We start from the raw sequence: 14,548 nt of genomic DNA on the forward strand, positions 1-14,548 counted from the left end.
GCAATCTTCTGGGACCTCTGACGTGTCCCAGAAGATTGCAGGGAGGGAGGGGGAGAGGAGAACTTCCGCTCAGGGCGCCGCGGCGCTCCGAGCGGAAGTGGGAGCGGGTACCTGTCAAAACTAGGTACCCGCTCCCCCCCCCAAAAAATGACATGCCAAATGTGGCATGTCGGGGGGTCAGGACTCCCTAAAGCGGAAGTTCCACTTTTGGGTGGAACTCCGCTTTAAAGTCCCCTTATGTCCTTATGTATGAAACTCCTACATGTACAGTGCCTTGCGAAAGTATTCGGCCCCCTTAAACTTTTCGACCTTTTGCCACATTTCAGGCTTCAAACATAAAGATTTAAAACTGTAATTTTTTTGTGAAGAATCAACAAGTGGGACACAATCATGAAGTGGAACAAAATTTATTGGCTATTTCAAACTTTGTTAACAAATAAAAAACTGAAAAATTGGGCGTGCAAAATTATTCAGCCCCTTTACTTTCAGTGCAGCAAACTCTCTCTCCAGAAGTTCGGTGAGGATCTCTGAATGATCCAATGTTGACCTAAATGACTAATGATGATAAATAGAATCCACCTGTGTGTAATCAAGTCTCTGTATAAATGCACCTGCACTGTGATAGACTTAGAGGTCCGTTTAAAGCGCAGAGAGCATCATGAAGAACAAGGAACACACCAGGCAGGTCCGAAATACTGTTGTGGAGAAGTTTAAAGCCGGATTTGGATACAAAAAAATTTCCCAAGCTTTAAACATCCCAAGGAGCACTGTGCAAGCGATAATATTGAAATGGAAGGAGTATCAGACCACTGCAAATCTACGAAGACTTGGCCGTCCCTCTAAACTGTCAGCTCATACAAGGAGAAGACTGATCAGAGATGCAGCCAAGAGGCCCATGATCACTCTGGATGAACTGCAGAGATCTACAGCTGAGGTGGGAGACTCTGTCCATAGGACAACAATCAGTCGTATACTGCACAAATCTGGCCTTTATGGAAGAGTGGCAAGAAGAAAGCCATTTCTTAAAGATATCCATAAAAAGTGTCGTTTAAAGTTTGCCACAAGCCACCTGGGAGACACACCAAACATGTGGAAGAAGGTGCTCTGGTCAGATGAAACCAAAATCAAACTTTTTGGCAACAATGCAAAATGTTATGTTTGGCGTAAAAGCAACACAGCTCATCACCCTGAACACACCATCCCCACTGTCAAACATGGTGGTGGCAGCATCATGGTTTGGGCCTGCTTTTCTTCAGCAGGGACAGGGAAGATGGTTAAAATTGATGGGGAGATGGATGGAGCCAAATACAGGACCATTCTTTGAAGCCTGAAAATTGGCAAAAGAGGTATTCCTCTATTAACTGCTGAGGCCATAAAGTCTATCTCTTAATGTTTCTGAAACATAGGACAGGTAATGTACTACTATGGTATCTAATTTTTAGATAAAACTTTACCAAATCTCTATAGGGCTTATTTATTAGGTTTATATTTGACTTGTGAAGATTTTGTTTGTATGCCATAAAAATAGGGCCAGTCATTTAATTTTCACTCATACTTTTAATTTGTAGGATCTCTCCGTCCTGTCAGACTGAGGAAACCTGTATTTTTCGTGGAATGGCTGCAGTTTGGCAGCAGGTCCTCGCAGTTGATGCAAGGTAAAACAAATCAAAGAATTCCTTTTCTAAAATAATCTACCTGTAAGGTGTTTACTGTGTATTACACAATTTTATATGATGACCTTTTTGTTTCTATACTGTACACTGTGGGTCATTATAGACTTGAGAAATGATGTAGAAAGATGTTAAGATTTGTTTTCTAAAATAATTAAAATTAGGCATGATGGAGCCAATGCAAGAGTTTAAATATAAAACTATGCTAACCAAAGCAATGTCCTTATGCTTCATATTGGCCCATTTTGCTTTACCTACTTTATCAGAGAAAAGAGTTGAGATGCCCCCCTGATGTCTGATTTCTGCCCTGTCCACTACTTTATCTCATGCTAGTGAAGGACTTGACAATTTTGACAAATTTGTTTTGAATCTAGAAGCCACTAAAAAAAGTTAGGAGCCAGTCTGTGCGTGGCTATATGTAACGTGTATCACAATCAACTTATTTTTTTTTTTTTTTTATGCGTAAGCACCCTAAAGGGTGCGTTTACGCTTGTACATGCATATATGTGCATGTCTCCCTTGTGCTCCCCTGAATGTAATGCAGTGCAGATCGTACTGCATTACATACTTTCTGGCCTTCATGGCCTGTAAAAACTGTCAACTTGCACCTGGAAGTGACATCACACATCACTTATGGGTCAAGAAGGGGCGGAGAGCCGTCGCGTGTCTGTTCTCCTCTTTCCCCGGCGGCACCCGCTATGGCGGTCCCGGCCTGGAGATGTGCAAGCGGAGCCTGGGATACATAGCGGGGTGTGTGAAGCATTCGGGACGGGGACAAGTAGGACATGTTCTGACAACCATGGTTTTGACCTGGCAATTGCCTTGAAAAACCTCGCTATGACCGGCCTTTCCAAAAGGGAGTACTGGAGGAAAACACTAATGGCTGTACCTTAACCTTTAAAATACTAAGGGATAGACCCTTGTCAGCACCCTCTTGAAAAAATTCCAGAATAGATGGAACATCGGGAGAAAATCTTCGATTTTCATACAACCACGAGTTACATTTCTTCCAAATTTTGTAGTATATAGCTCATGTGACAGGCTTCTGGGAATTAACTAGGGTTTTGACAACCTTGTCTGAGAACACCTGGGAGCTTAGTATCTTCTTTTTAGATACCAAGCTGTTAAGTTTAATGATGCCACCTGAGAATGAGATACTGGACCAGGAGACCACAGGTTCTGTCTCATAGGGAGAGTCACTGGAGGTTTCGAGGCTTGGGCCAAAAGGGGGCTATCGGGATCAAATTGGTGTTTTTTTCAGAAGAAACTTCCGGGATTAGTCTGATAGGTAGGAAGGCGTAGCAGAGGCTGAATGACCAGGGATTCGCAAAAGTGTAGATCCCCAGAGGCTGATCCCCTGGATTCAGGGAAAAGAATCTCTGTTTTGCTGTTTGTTTGGGCTTCAAAAAGGTCCACCTCTAGGGAACCCCACCTGCTTGTAATTTCCATAAAAATGTCCGGGTTGAGGAACCAACTGTTCCGACGGACCCGGTAGTGGCTGAGGTAATCTGCCAAACAAGTCCCTTTCAGATGAAGTGATGAAATGGAGGCTAGATTCACCTCAGCCAAAGGAAATAATATTTTGGGCTGTGAATTACAAAGTCTGACTTCTTGTACCCCCTTGTTTGTTGAGGTAAGCTACTGTTGCAATTATGTTGGATCGAATCTTTTGCTGAAGAAATTGTGTTTTTTTTTCCATTTGTCTTTTGCACACTGATTCTGAGTAAGAGGGTCTGGTTTATTATATTCAGCTGGTGCAATCTCAGTGTTCTAATGAGAAAAGGGTCTGTATCCCTTTGGAAGTATTAAACCCTTGGAGGAGCATCTAATCAAAACAGAAATTCCTATTGCAGGGAGTGCCTACATTTTGAATTGTACCAAACTTAAGGGAAAATCAGTGAGGCAACCACACAAGCATGAGATGACATTTCAGGGGGGTGTTCCCTACACCAACTGAATGAATGCATAAGAAGAAGGCCAGGGTTTTTTCTGTACACAGCTCCCTTCTAGATACAATTAGATTAGAATGGGAGAATTCTGAGAGGAAATAATTTTTTTACAAGTTGGACGTGCCTCTTTCAAAAATCTCCAATAAAATGGATCTAGCCTTTGATGACATGGGTATGCTTAGAGACCTCATGGATAAGAGAGGGGATATCCTGTTGCGCAGGGCCTGGGAGACATCCATTATTAGTCTTAAACCAGCCTTGGCGTTTACTTGCATAGCCAGAAACCTTGAGTTATGGCTTCCACAGATATGCTTAATTACTGAAGGCAGGAAACTTATTTTTCTAAAAAAAATAAAAAATAAAATCAGTAATGGCAACACACATATTTCTCTCAGTAAAGCTTCCCTTTAGAAGCAATGTAAATAAACCCACTTCTAACTCCGCAGCTGGGAGATAATATGCAATGAGGCCAGAAACTTCACTTCAGACATTAAGGGACTCCAAGCTCCATGTTCCATTAGGCCTGCTCAAATAGCATCATTTAGTAATAAATACTCCAGTTCCACCAGAAGCACAGCTTTACTGTAACTAGTTCTCTAGTGACATGTGTGCACAGACGGATTTGCACTATTGCAGTAACTAACCCATGTTCTAACTCTGCCAGGTACAACGCATATCGCACCCCTGCCCACCCCCAGTTTCGCACACAGTACATCCGAAGACGCAGCCAGCTCCTCCGTGAAAATGCAAAGGCGGGGTATGATCCACTCTTGCGACGTCAGTACTTGAAATTGCGCAGCCAGCTCTTGGCACAACGCTACGGGCCTCTTTCTGAGCAGAGCAGCTTCAGGGCACACAGTAACAGCATCCGTAGCTCTCGAACTACTCTGGATCGCATGGAGGTAAGCCTGACCCTGGTTTTTTTTTTTTTTAATTAAGCAGTAAAGAAACTGTCCCAACCAAAAATAAGCCATCAGAAATTGCTAGTGTACGGTCTGCTTTAAATGAACTGAAATCCGTTTTTTTCTGATATACATGCTTTTAAACACCTTTTAAAGAGTACCTACAGTCTTAAATTATTGTGGTGCTGCTATTACTGCACCAAATAAAATAAATTATTGCCTCCAGTTCATAGATTTTAAAAATGCCTGTCTCTGTACACTAGGGGTAGGAAACCTTTTGAGAGTTGGAGATCTACCTGAACAAAATGAAGGAGATCAAAGATCGCTGCGCTATATATATATATATATATATATATATATATATATATATATATATATATATATATATATATATAAATAATATATTTATTAAGGAAAACTTAAAAAATATATTGTAAAACAAACTTAGCCTACCTTTAAAAGTGGACAGTGTCAGTCAGTAGAGCAGTGGACAGCATCAGTATTTTTTTATTATTATTATTATTATTATTATTTTTTTTTTTTTTTTTTTTTTTTAACAGCCCCGTTGGATGGCTTTGGTGAAATATCAGGGATCTAAACAGACTCCTGATGTCTTACTTCTGAGACGGAGAAAGGAGATTGAGGACTGTGTCCTCTATCCCTGAAGCCTCAGCTGCACAGAATAAATAACCACTAAGAGTTCTGCACAGTCTCCCTGTTCATTCACAAACTAAAGCATAGTAAACACAGCTTACTATGCTTCAGTTATGAATGAAAACAGTGAGTGATCAGTAACAATTACTCACTTACACCCCCCCCAATCCTGAAACGATCCCTGCACCAGCCAGTGGAAGGGAGAGGAGGGGAAACTAGCAGCGCTTCAAGGAATGTGGGGAAGACAAGGGGAGCACAAAAGGGAGAGCAGAAGAAAGCAGAACATGGACAAAAGGGGGCGATTGGTGAAGTAAGGGCTGCATTTGCTTGATCCGGTTCCCTGCAGCAGCTGAAAGACGGCAGAAGGAGAACCTGCCTTTCAGCTGCAGGGGATCAGTTTCAGTAAATGTTGCCCCTCCTGTCCAGGTTTCCATTCCTTCTGCTTGTCAGCAGCACAGCGTACTATGTTCCTTCCATGCGCCACTTTGCATATGTCGGGGGGGGAGCAGTCCGGGGGTAGGCAAGGAAGGGCAGCAATCTCTACCCATCATCTGCTCCCATTTTGAAGGGTTGCTAACCCTTGCTGTACACAATGTATGTTTGCCACTGCTACCTCCTCCACTCCCACTAGGCACTAGTTAAGGATGCTGTAAGCTTTGGTTTCAAGGCTGACTGCCTTTCAGCAACCAGTGATGCTGATTGTAGGCAGAGCCTAATGGGGAAGCTGGGACACTATTCCCCGTCAGGTTTACTCTCTCCTTGTGATTGACAGCAGGCAATGGGCAGAATCTATAGCCAATAGCAGGCTGTCTATTGGCTATGAATCCTCCCACTGCCTGTCAATCACAAGGGAAGCAGACCTTATGGGGAACTAGTGTCTGTGAATCCCCATCAGGATCCCCCTACCCAGCTACAAAACCTCTCAGTTGCTTCTCTGTCTGATTAAAATATAGAACCCATAGTGTTCAAAAAATGTTTGGGACTTTATGAGATGTGGCCAGTTTACAAATGATGATGTAAATTATTCATATGCACATGCTGGTAAGCACAAAACAAGTATATAATTGATTAACCTCGTGTATTTATTAATATATTCATGGCAGTTAACATCACAGTACAAATACAATGCAAAACATCACAGTACAAATACAATGCAAAAACAGTAAATAAACATACAAAGTATGTATATATAAGAAATGTAATGATCTGGTAAAACCATACACAATGATAAGGACAATAAAAGGATTTCCAGACAAATATAGTTGAGATAAATAGAGAATGATTATATGCATGATGGAGCTTGTAAATAAAGATTGGCTCATAAGCTTAACGCGTTTCGTGAAATATATTTTCACTTCCTCAGGAGCAGGCATGATTGATATCTAAAAAGACACATATACATAAGTGATATTGCATCCAATGAAAGGATATATTGTTTGGAATTATTGGGTAAGAAATATAACTTACACATAGGTATTAACTGTCAATGGGGCTGTGAATCACCTGGAAACAAGTCCAAGATGGGAACTGAGAGAGCGTTATCCCCACACAAGGCCAAAGCGCAAGGTCCATATGTGTAGAAAGGATCTCAATGGTATGACTATCAAGCCGAGCCCCTTAAGACCTACCATTGAGATCCTACCTACCATTGACAGTTAATACCGTTGTGTAAGTTATATTTCTTACTGTGATGTTAACTGCCATGAATATATTAATAAATACGCGATGTTAATCAATTATATACTTGTTTTGTGCTTTCCAGCATGTGTATATGAATTATTTACATCATTTGTAAACTGGCCACATCTCATATAAAGTCCCAAACATTTTTTGAACACTATTGCCTCGTTTCCACTGAGTGGATCGGTTTGGATTGGTTCGGTTCGGTACGGTACGCTATTTTCAGTGTTTCCATTATGAAAGTGGCCCATACAACCGAACCAAACCGCACCATTCCTGGTCCTCCTTCAGATGTAGGGCCATAGGAAATGGTATGGTACGGTTAGGGCGGAGCTACTGGCGTAACACGATAAATTCCACTGATTGGTGGACAGGAAAACGTCAATGCTCACGTCAAACAAAAGCACAAAGCATGGCCCCTGGCGGTCCCACTTGCAGTGGAAACGCTCACCTGATTAGGCCAGACCATTCGGACCAACCCTTCCAAACTGTACCGACCCGAACCGTTCCGCTCAGTGGAAACGAGGCATATGTGTTCTATATTTTAATCGTATACAGGGATGGAGACTCAATGGCAAGAGTCTCATTTAAAGTCCCACTTTCCCTAATTTTCCAAAATCTTTCCCCCCTTCCCCCTTTTTCCCTCCCCTTCCCTTTAATACAATATATGCTTCTCTAACTGTGTGAAAGCTGCAGTTGCGGGAAAGAGAGCTCAGCTCTGTATAGACACTCTGGTCTCAGTGCATCTCTGCATGTTCCAAATTCACATAATTGTTTCTAACAGGAACATGAATCTGTTGTGCACATGGACGTTAGTTGTGTGGAGGAATGTTGGAATTCTGAAGAGTGTTGTAGACTCTCTTTGTGAATTCCCCTGACTGTCTCCTAGTTCCTGAGATTACACCGTAGAACCTGCAACTACAAGGAACCTGAACAGGAATCGGGAGTTAGGATTCAACGTTTAAGGCCTGGCAGTTGTCAGACATCAGCTGATGTGACATCTAAACCACTGACTCTCAAGATGAGCAGTCTGACTAAACTAGAACCTTCGAGGCCCTGGTGCAAGAAACTATAAAGAGCCCCCCTTCCACCTGAGCACCTGGGCTTCCAGCTCTGGGAGGGTGTCCATAGACATCCTCCCGGAACCCTGCATCCAGCTTGCCCCCTGGGGCGCGCATCCAGTGCGCTCTGTGACATAGCTGATCACAAATCATGGTAAATGGCCAATCACAGCTAATCACCTGTAAACAGACTTTTTGGTAGTCTTTTCCTCCCACGCTGTGTCTGAGGAAAGGAGATCTGTTAACCGGCAAGACTGTCAGTACATTGTTTACACTGATAATCGGGGCACTGATGATCAGTGCCCCGATTATTAGTGCAGCCATTATTGCAGCCCATCAGTGCCACCTATCATTGCTCATCAATGCAGCCCATCAGTGCCTCCTCAGCAGGAATCTGAGCTGAGAGCATCTTTCATGCAGCCCAGAGCCCGCACTGACAGTTCACCCTCCCTCGCACACATGGTAGAGGAGAGAGTCCTGATCTGCTCCTTCTCCTGCGCCCCTGTGTGCACTTCCCACGTGTGTGCACCGTGGGAAGTGTGAAGCCCAGCAGCTGAATGATCAAACTCTGCTGCTTAGCTTCATACTTCCAGCGGTGCACACAGGAGGAGAAGGAGCAGAAGGGCTCTCTCCTCTCATCCAATGCGAGGGAGGAGTGAGGGGGAACTTTGTAGTGCTTGGGGGCTGTATGAGAGAGACATTCTAAGCGCAAAGCCCTGTGGCCAGCAACCCATGCTCGGGCCCCCGACAGTGATGGAATGCCAGGGCCCGGTCGCAAGTGCAACCTTTGCGACCCTGGTAGTTCCGCCACTGCTCTGAGGTCAGGCTGTTGGTAGAACAGCAGTTCTCAGACTTAAAGCATAACTAATCTAAGAAACACAATTCATTAGTTTACAAGTCTTGTTGATATATATATATATATATATTTTTTTTTTATTTATTATGTTATGCTTCCCTGCTCTGTGCAATGCCTGATCCACTTGTTTTTGGGTCGCCCGCAGAGTGCCCCAATAGTGAACCTTTTGTTATGCAAGCTCGCTCATGTGAATGGACGATGTCCAATCACACACAGAGCGTGACTTGGCCCTGCTCATCACCGGTCTCTCCTTATTGGCTCACTGGCTGTTATTGGCAGCTGCTGTGTGAGCCAATGAGGAGAGACACCCGGGAAAACTGCTGCTCTCATGCACATCCCTGGATCGAGATGGGACCCCGGTAAGTATAAAGGGGTCTGGGAGGAGGGTGCTGCACCCAGGTTTTTTACAAAAATGCATAGAATACATTCAGGTAAAAAAAACCTTCTAAACAAGCAAAAAATTTGGGGGAGCATACCCATGTATTTCTAAAGCTGGTGCAGCTATGAAACAAAAGACATGTATATTAAAAAAGAATAGCGCACACATGCAAAAGAAATTACTACCAAATTTGAAGACAATCCATAAATAAAAATGGGGATTTGGTCCCACCATATGGCCATATAGTGCTCAAGCCCACCACTACGTCAAAGTACCCCATTATCAGTGGGTCCTACACTATCCATAAAAAAGAGATGAATCCAGCCTCTCTAACCCTTGGAGATAATACTCCTTGCTGGGAAAGATTGCACATCTTTCCCAGCAAGGAGTAATATCTCCAAGGGTTAGAAAGGCTGGATTCATCTCTTTTTCATGGATAGTGTAGGACCCACTGATAATGGGGTACTTTGACGTAGTGGTGGGCTTGAGCACTATATGGCCATATGGTGGGACCAAACCCCCATTTTTATTTATGGATTGTCTTCAAATTTGGTAGTAATTTCTTTTGCATGTGTGCGCTATTCTTCTTTTTTAATAAAAAAACCTTCTGCCTTTAGAACCAGTTTAAAAAAAATTGTTTAGCAAGTACAGAAAATACCTTTTTGTTTTTCTTAGAAATGCAGTTTCCTTGACACTTCCTGTTAATTAAATCAGAAGAAAAAAAACAAGTAAATATTACTTGCGTAAACTATGCATCCCATCACCCCACATGTAATCAAGATGAACAAAAATAGGCCGGATATTAAAATATGCCTAGGTGATTTTCTTGGATCTTTCCATAGATACACTGGAGGAGTGAGCATAGCCACCCAGGGTAGGAAGTGTGTGATTCACACGACTGATGGGTAAAAATAAAGGGGATGAAAGCCTGAAAAGAGAATACTAATGCAGCCACCACATCTTAAGACTCCTAGACTACAATATAATACATTCTTGGGTTTAACTCCAGGGCTGCCTCCGTACTGCAGGGGTTAGGGATAAAGGAAGGGCCCATAGCCCTACATTGGATGTAAGGATGCTGAGGAACAGTCCACTGCAGGACCATAGTGAGCATTCTGCTGGGGGAGTGGAGAATAAGGTATGTTTAAAACTGCTTTTCCCATCCCCCTAGACCTAAATGAGCTTTTAGTGCAGTGGCAGCCCCAATGCAAGGGAGCATTGTTACTTCTCCTAGAGTGGGTTTTTAGTGAATAAAGAGCAAATAGAAGGATGATGACCTAGTCCTCATTATTGTTTTATGTATTCTTTTTAGGATCTGGAAGAAGACCCACGGTCTCAGGGGTCAAGAGGTCACAGGCGTTCCGTCAGTCGCGGCTCCTACCAACTGCAGGCACAGATGAACCGTGTGGCTCAAGAGGAGCGGTAAGAAGAACCAATGAAGGATGATAGTTGTGAAACTTGTTTTTAGTTTAGCAAGGGGACTAGCAGGAACACCAGGGATTTCACATAAAGGAAGCAATACAAAGCGAACAGGATACCTTCTCATAAAATTACATGGTACAGCAGGCTCGTATCAGGAATATGAAGTGTTTGGGTAACAAACGCTTTAAGTGCTGGGCAAGTTCTGTAAAGTTTTCAGTGTAGATGTTTGCTTCAGTACAGACTCCTGGATCTTACAAGCAATACAAAGAATTGACATGAACATAATGTAATATCGTATAAGTTATTAGGTTAGCATATTATGTAAGTTAACTGGTGATTGACACTTTCATAAGGGTCTTCATTTCCTTCCACCCTTAGGGCTCCTGGCAGTGTGGTGCCCACACCATTGGCTGAAGCAAGCAGGGCAATGGCGGGTGACACTACACTGAGTGAGAATTATGCCTTTGCTGGCATGTATCATATATTTGACCAACACGTGGATCAAGCTGGTAAGCAACGAGGTGTATTTGGATAGTGTGGATGTTTAATTTGTAGCCGCTCAACCTAATAGCTTTATGTATCAGATATACTTATTGTTTGTGTGTGTGCATGCATACAGCTGCAAGAAAATGTATGTGAACCCTTTTGGAATGATATGGATTTCTGCACAAATTGGTCATAGAATGTGATCTGATCATCATCTAATTCACAACAATAGACAATCACAATCTGCTTAAACTAATAACACACAAAGAATGAAATGTTGCCATGTTTTTATTGAACACACCATGTAAACATTCACCGTGCAGGTGGAAATCATGTTAAATGTAGTGCGTTTATGCAAAACTGAAAATCCACTGCAAAACGCATAGGTATGAACCTAGCCTCACTGCAGGACATTTAGTTTAACCGCTTGCTGACCTAGCACTGTAGCTTTACTGCTATGACGCAGGCCGGCTGTGCAGAATTGGGTATATAACTTGATTCTGCTTTTTCAGGTACGGGGGGTGTGAGCACGCTGGCCCGGCTTTAATTGCTGAATAGGGTATAAAAACAACTGGATCCCCCCAGTAAAAGCAGCGCACACACACAAACATTTGTTAGGCACATATTTAACACCTTGATCATCCTAGATATTAACCCCTTTCTGCCCAGTGTCATTAGTACAGTGATTACTGTAATATTGCCACTGGTGATGTCAGTGGCAGGTAGTTTCCGCAGTGTCAGATTTCCCACCGCACTATCGCAGTACTGTTATAAGTTTCTAATCGCCGCCCTTACTGGTATAAAAAAAAAAAATACAATTCCAGTTTATATCCCATAGTTTGTAGATGCTATAACTCTATTTGTGTGAAAAAAAATCATATAAATTTCCCTAAACGTCTTTCAGGATAGCAGCTTGAGAGATGGCTCCTCCCACTCGCCAACAGGAAAAACCAATTCCACCAAGCTTTAAATGGAGGCTTCTCCCCACAGCTCCTCAGTTTTTGTGTTTCCTCTGGCCGAGGAACACCTAGTGCGGAGTCAGGGGCTCTTAAGGTGCTGTCCTGAGAGACCAGGCTACCTGATCCACCATACCTATTTTTTTTTTTTTGGGAGAGTCCGTTCCTGTCATGCACACGAGCGGCAGTGTTGTATGGGCTCCCTCTTTCCCTTCATTGTTCGGGGAGAGCCGGTACTGCTCGTGAAGCACAGCTCCTGGGTGGCAACAGCTGGCAGCAGGTCCTATTTCCTTTTGCCACCAGCTAGTCTCTTTGAATTTGCCGCCGTAATTTTCCATATGCGAGAAGCGTCTCGCCCAGCCAAAAGTGAGGTATCCGGCGGGGGCGGCGCTTATGGAGCAGGTGCACGGCGTCGCTTCTCCCGGAACCTCAGGAGGAGAGGGGAGGAACAGAGCTGGTGATTATTTCCAGTTCCGGTCCAGTGCAGTGCAGGGGCACTACAGGAGTCCGGAACCGGCTTCCTTAGCCATCGCAGAACGCTGCAAACACCGTTATGGACATGGTCTCCGCAGCAAGTGGGACAGGCACCAGCAAGGCCCAGGTAAGGGGTGATTTGTACTTGCCCTTATTTACTGTGGGGTCTCTCTCCTTCTCTCCCCCCCCCCCCCGGTGGCTGGGGGCCTGTCTGGGCACATGGAGTTTTTTCTGATACTTCCTGTGCACCTGGGTGGCCCTGAGGATAATAGGCTTATTCATTAGGAGGTTTTTGTTCTGTGTTTTTTCTTTTCGTTATGGCAGGCTAAGAGTTCTGACCTGACAGTTAAAAAGATATGTCCTTCATGCAAAGCGAAGCTACCTGAGGGTTGTAAGAAAACTTTGCGAGACATGCGTTGATTAAAGAGCGCTGGTTAAAGAGGAAGCGTCTTCAGCATGCATCGATTTAATCGCATCGGTTAGAAAGGAGCTGTCTTTACTATCCTTTTCGTTCCTCTCTAACAGATCCATCCTCGAGTCGGCCATCTATTTCACAATCCTCTCAGGATTCACAGTTAATCCATTCGGTAGGAGTGGAGATAGGTCCTCCTACCCAAGAGGGACTTCTCCCTCTACCCAAGGGGGACTTCCCCCTCTCATTCCAAAGAAGAGGAGGAAGGGGTAGAAAATATACCCTCAAAATATAAACTGTCCTTAGAATAAGGGAATGTTTTTTTTTAAAGGCAGTTTATATTACTTTAGACTTGGGAGAAGAGAAAAAGGAATTATCCCTGCCTGATAGGATGGATGCAGGTCTGGGTGAACCTAAAGGTCGCACCTTTCCGGTGCATTCAACCATCTCAGAGGCCATTAAAAAAGAATGGGCAGAACCAGAGCAGAAACCCTTTTTTCCAAAGACACATAAAAGGCATTTTCCTTTTGATAAAGACCCAGAGGCACTTCCAAAGTACCCAAACTTGATGCAGCTTTCTCCCAAGTTTCCAGGTCGACTGACCTGGCATTTGAAGACTGGAAATACTAAAAGATCCCATGGACATAAGAATGGATCAGCAACTTAAAAAAGCTTGGCAATCCATCATGGGCAATCTCAAACTGGCTATGGCAAGCACTTGTGTATCCAGAAACCTGGAGTATTAGGTTAACCAGCTCAAAGCCCATATCATTGCAGATTTGCCAAAACAAGAGAGCCTTGATTCTTTTTCCACTGTCTACAGCCATAACCTACATTGTGGATGCATCGGCAGAATCTGTTAGGATGACGGCAAGATCAGTAGCTCTAGCTAACTCAGCCAGAGGAGCTCTGTGGTTAAAGACTTGGCCCAGGGATACGGCATCCAAGAGCAAACTTTGCGGTATTCAGTTTCTGGGGGATCTACTATTTGGTTCTGAGTTAGACTCCGTTTTAGACAGGACAGCTGACAAAAAGATCATTCCCTGTTAAAAAAAAAAGAAACAGCCAGCTAAATGTCTTTTTTGACCTCAAAGGGCTCAGCAAGATAGCAGGCCCCAAGAGAAAAGGAAGAATTGGTCGGCGCAAAAGTCTAGGGGAAAAGGAAGCGTCCTTTTCCATCCTCCTACGTCAACCAACAAATCGCAACGACAATTTGTTGCCAGTGAGAGGAAGACTGAAAGAATTCCTCCCCCACTGGGCAGCTATGACAAAAAAAAATCAATATATTTTAGACATACTGTCCCAGGGTTACCAAATAGAATTTTCAGATCCTACACCAGAAAGATATTTTGTCACAATCCTACTCCAGGAGGATATTTTGTCACAAACCTTCCAAAAGACACAACAAAAGCCCTGGTTATAAAAGACCTGTTAAAGGACCTGATGCGACAGGGAGTTGTGAGTCGGGTTTCAGCCGGAATGACATCATGGATTATATTCCCTTATCTTTCTGAAAGGAAGCTATCCGGGAGTTTTTGCCTCATTCTCAACCTAAAACCATTAACTAGGTCAATCCTGTACAAAAGATTTTGTATGGATTCAATCTTCACTGTCAGGAATTTGTTGACCAAAGGATGCTTCTTGGCA

General features: G+C 43.4%; 1 protein-coding gene across 2 annotated transcripts in view; it reads left to right on the plus strand.

Moving 5' to 3' along the window:
• WDR13 (WD repeat domain 13) overlaps positions 1-14,548 on the plus strand; it is a 32,538-nt gene that overhangs the window by 6,610 nt on the left and 11,380 nt on the right. For both annotated transcript variants that reach the window (XM_082264706.1, XM_082264705.1), the window contains exons 2-5: positions 1,569-1,655; positions 4,284-4,521; positions 10,464-10,573; positions 10,952-11,082. In XM_082264706.1, the coding sequence (XP_082120832.1) occupies positions 1,615-1,655; positions 4,284-4,521; positions 10,464-10,573; positions 10,952-11,082 (520 nt within the window). In that variant the 5' untranslated portion in view covers positions 1,569-1,614. The remainder of the gene's footprint in view (positions 1-1,568; positions 1,656-4,283; positions 4,522-10,463; positions 10,574-10,951; positions 11,083-14,548) is intronic.

The sequence above is a fragment of the Pelophylax lessonae genome (assembly GCF_965119305.1).
Source record: "Pelophylax lessonae genome assembly, chromosome: 7".
Classification (NCBI taxonomy): domain Eukaryota; kingdom Metazoa; phylum Chordata; class Amphibia; order Anura; family Ranidae; genus Pelophylax; species Pelophylax lessonae.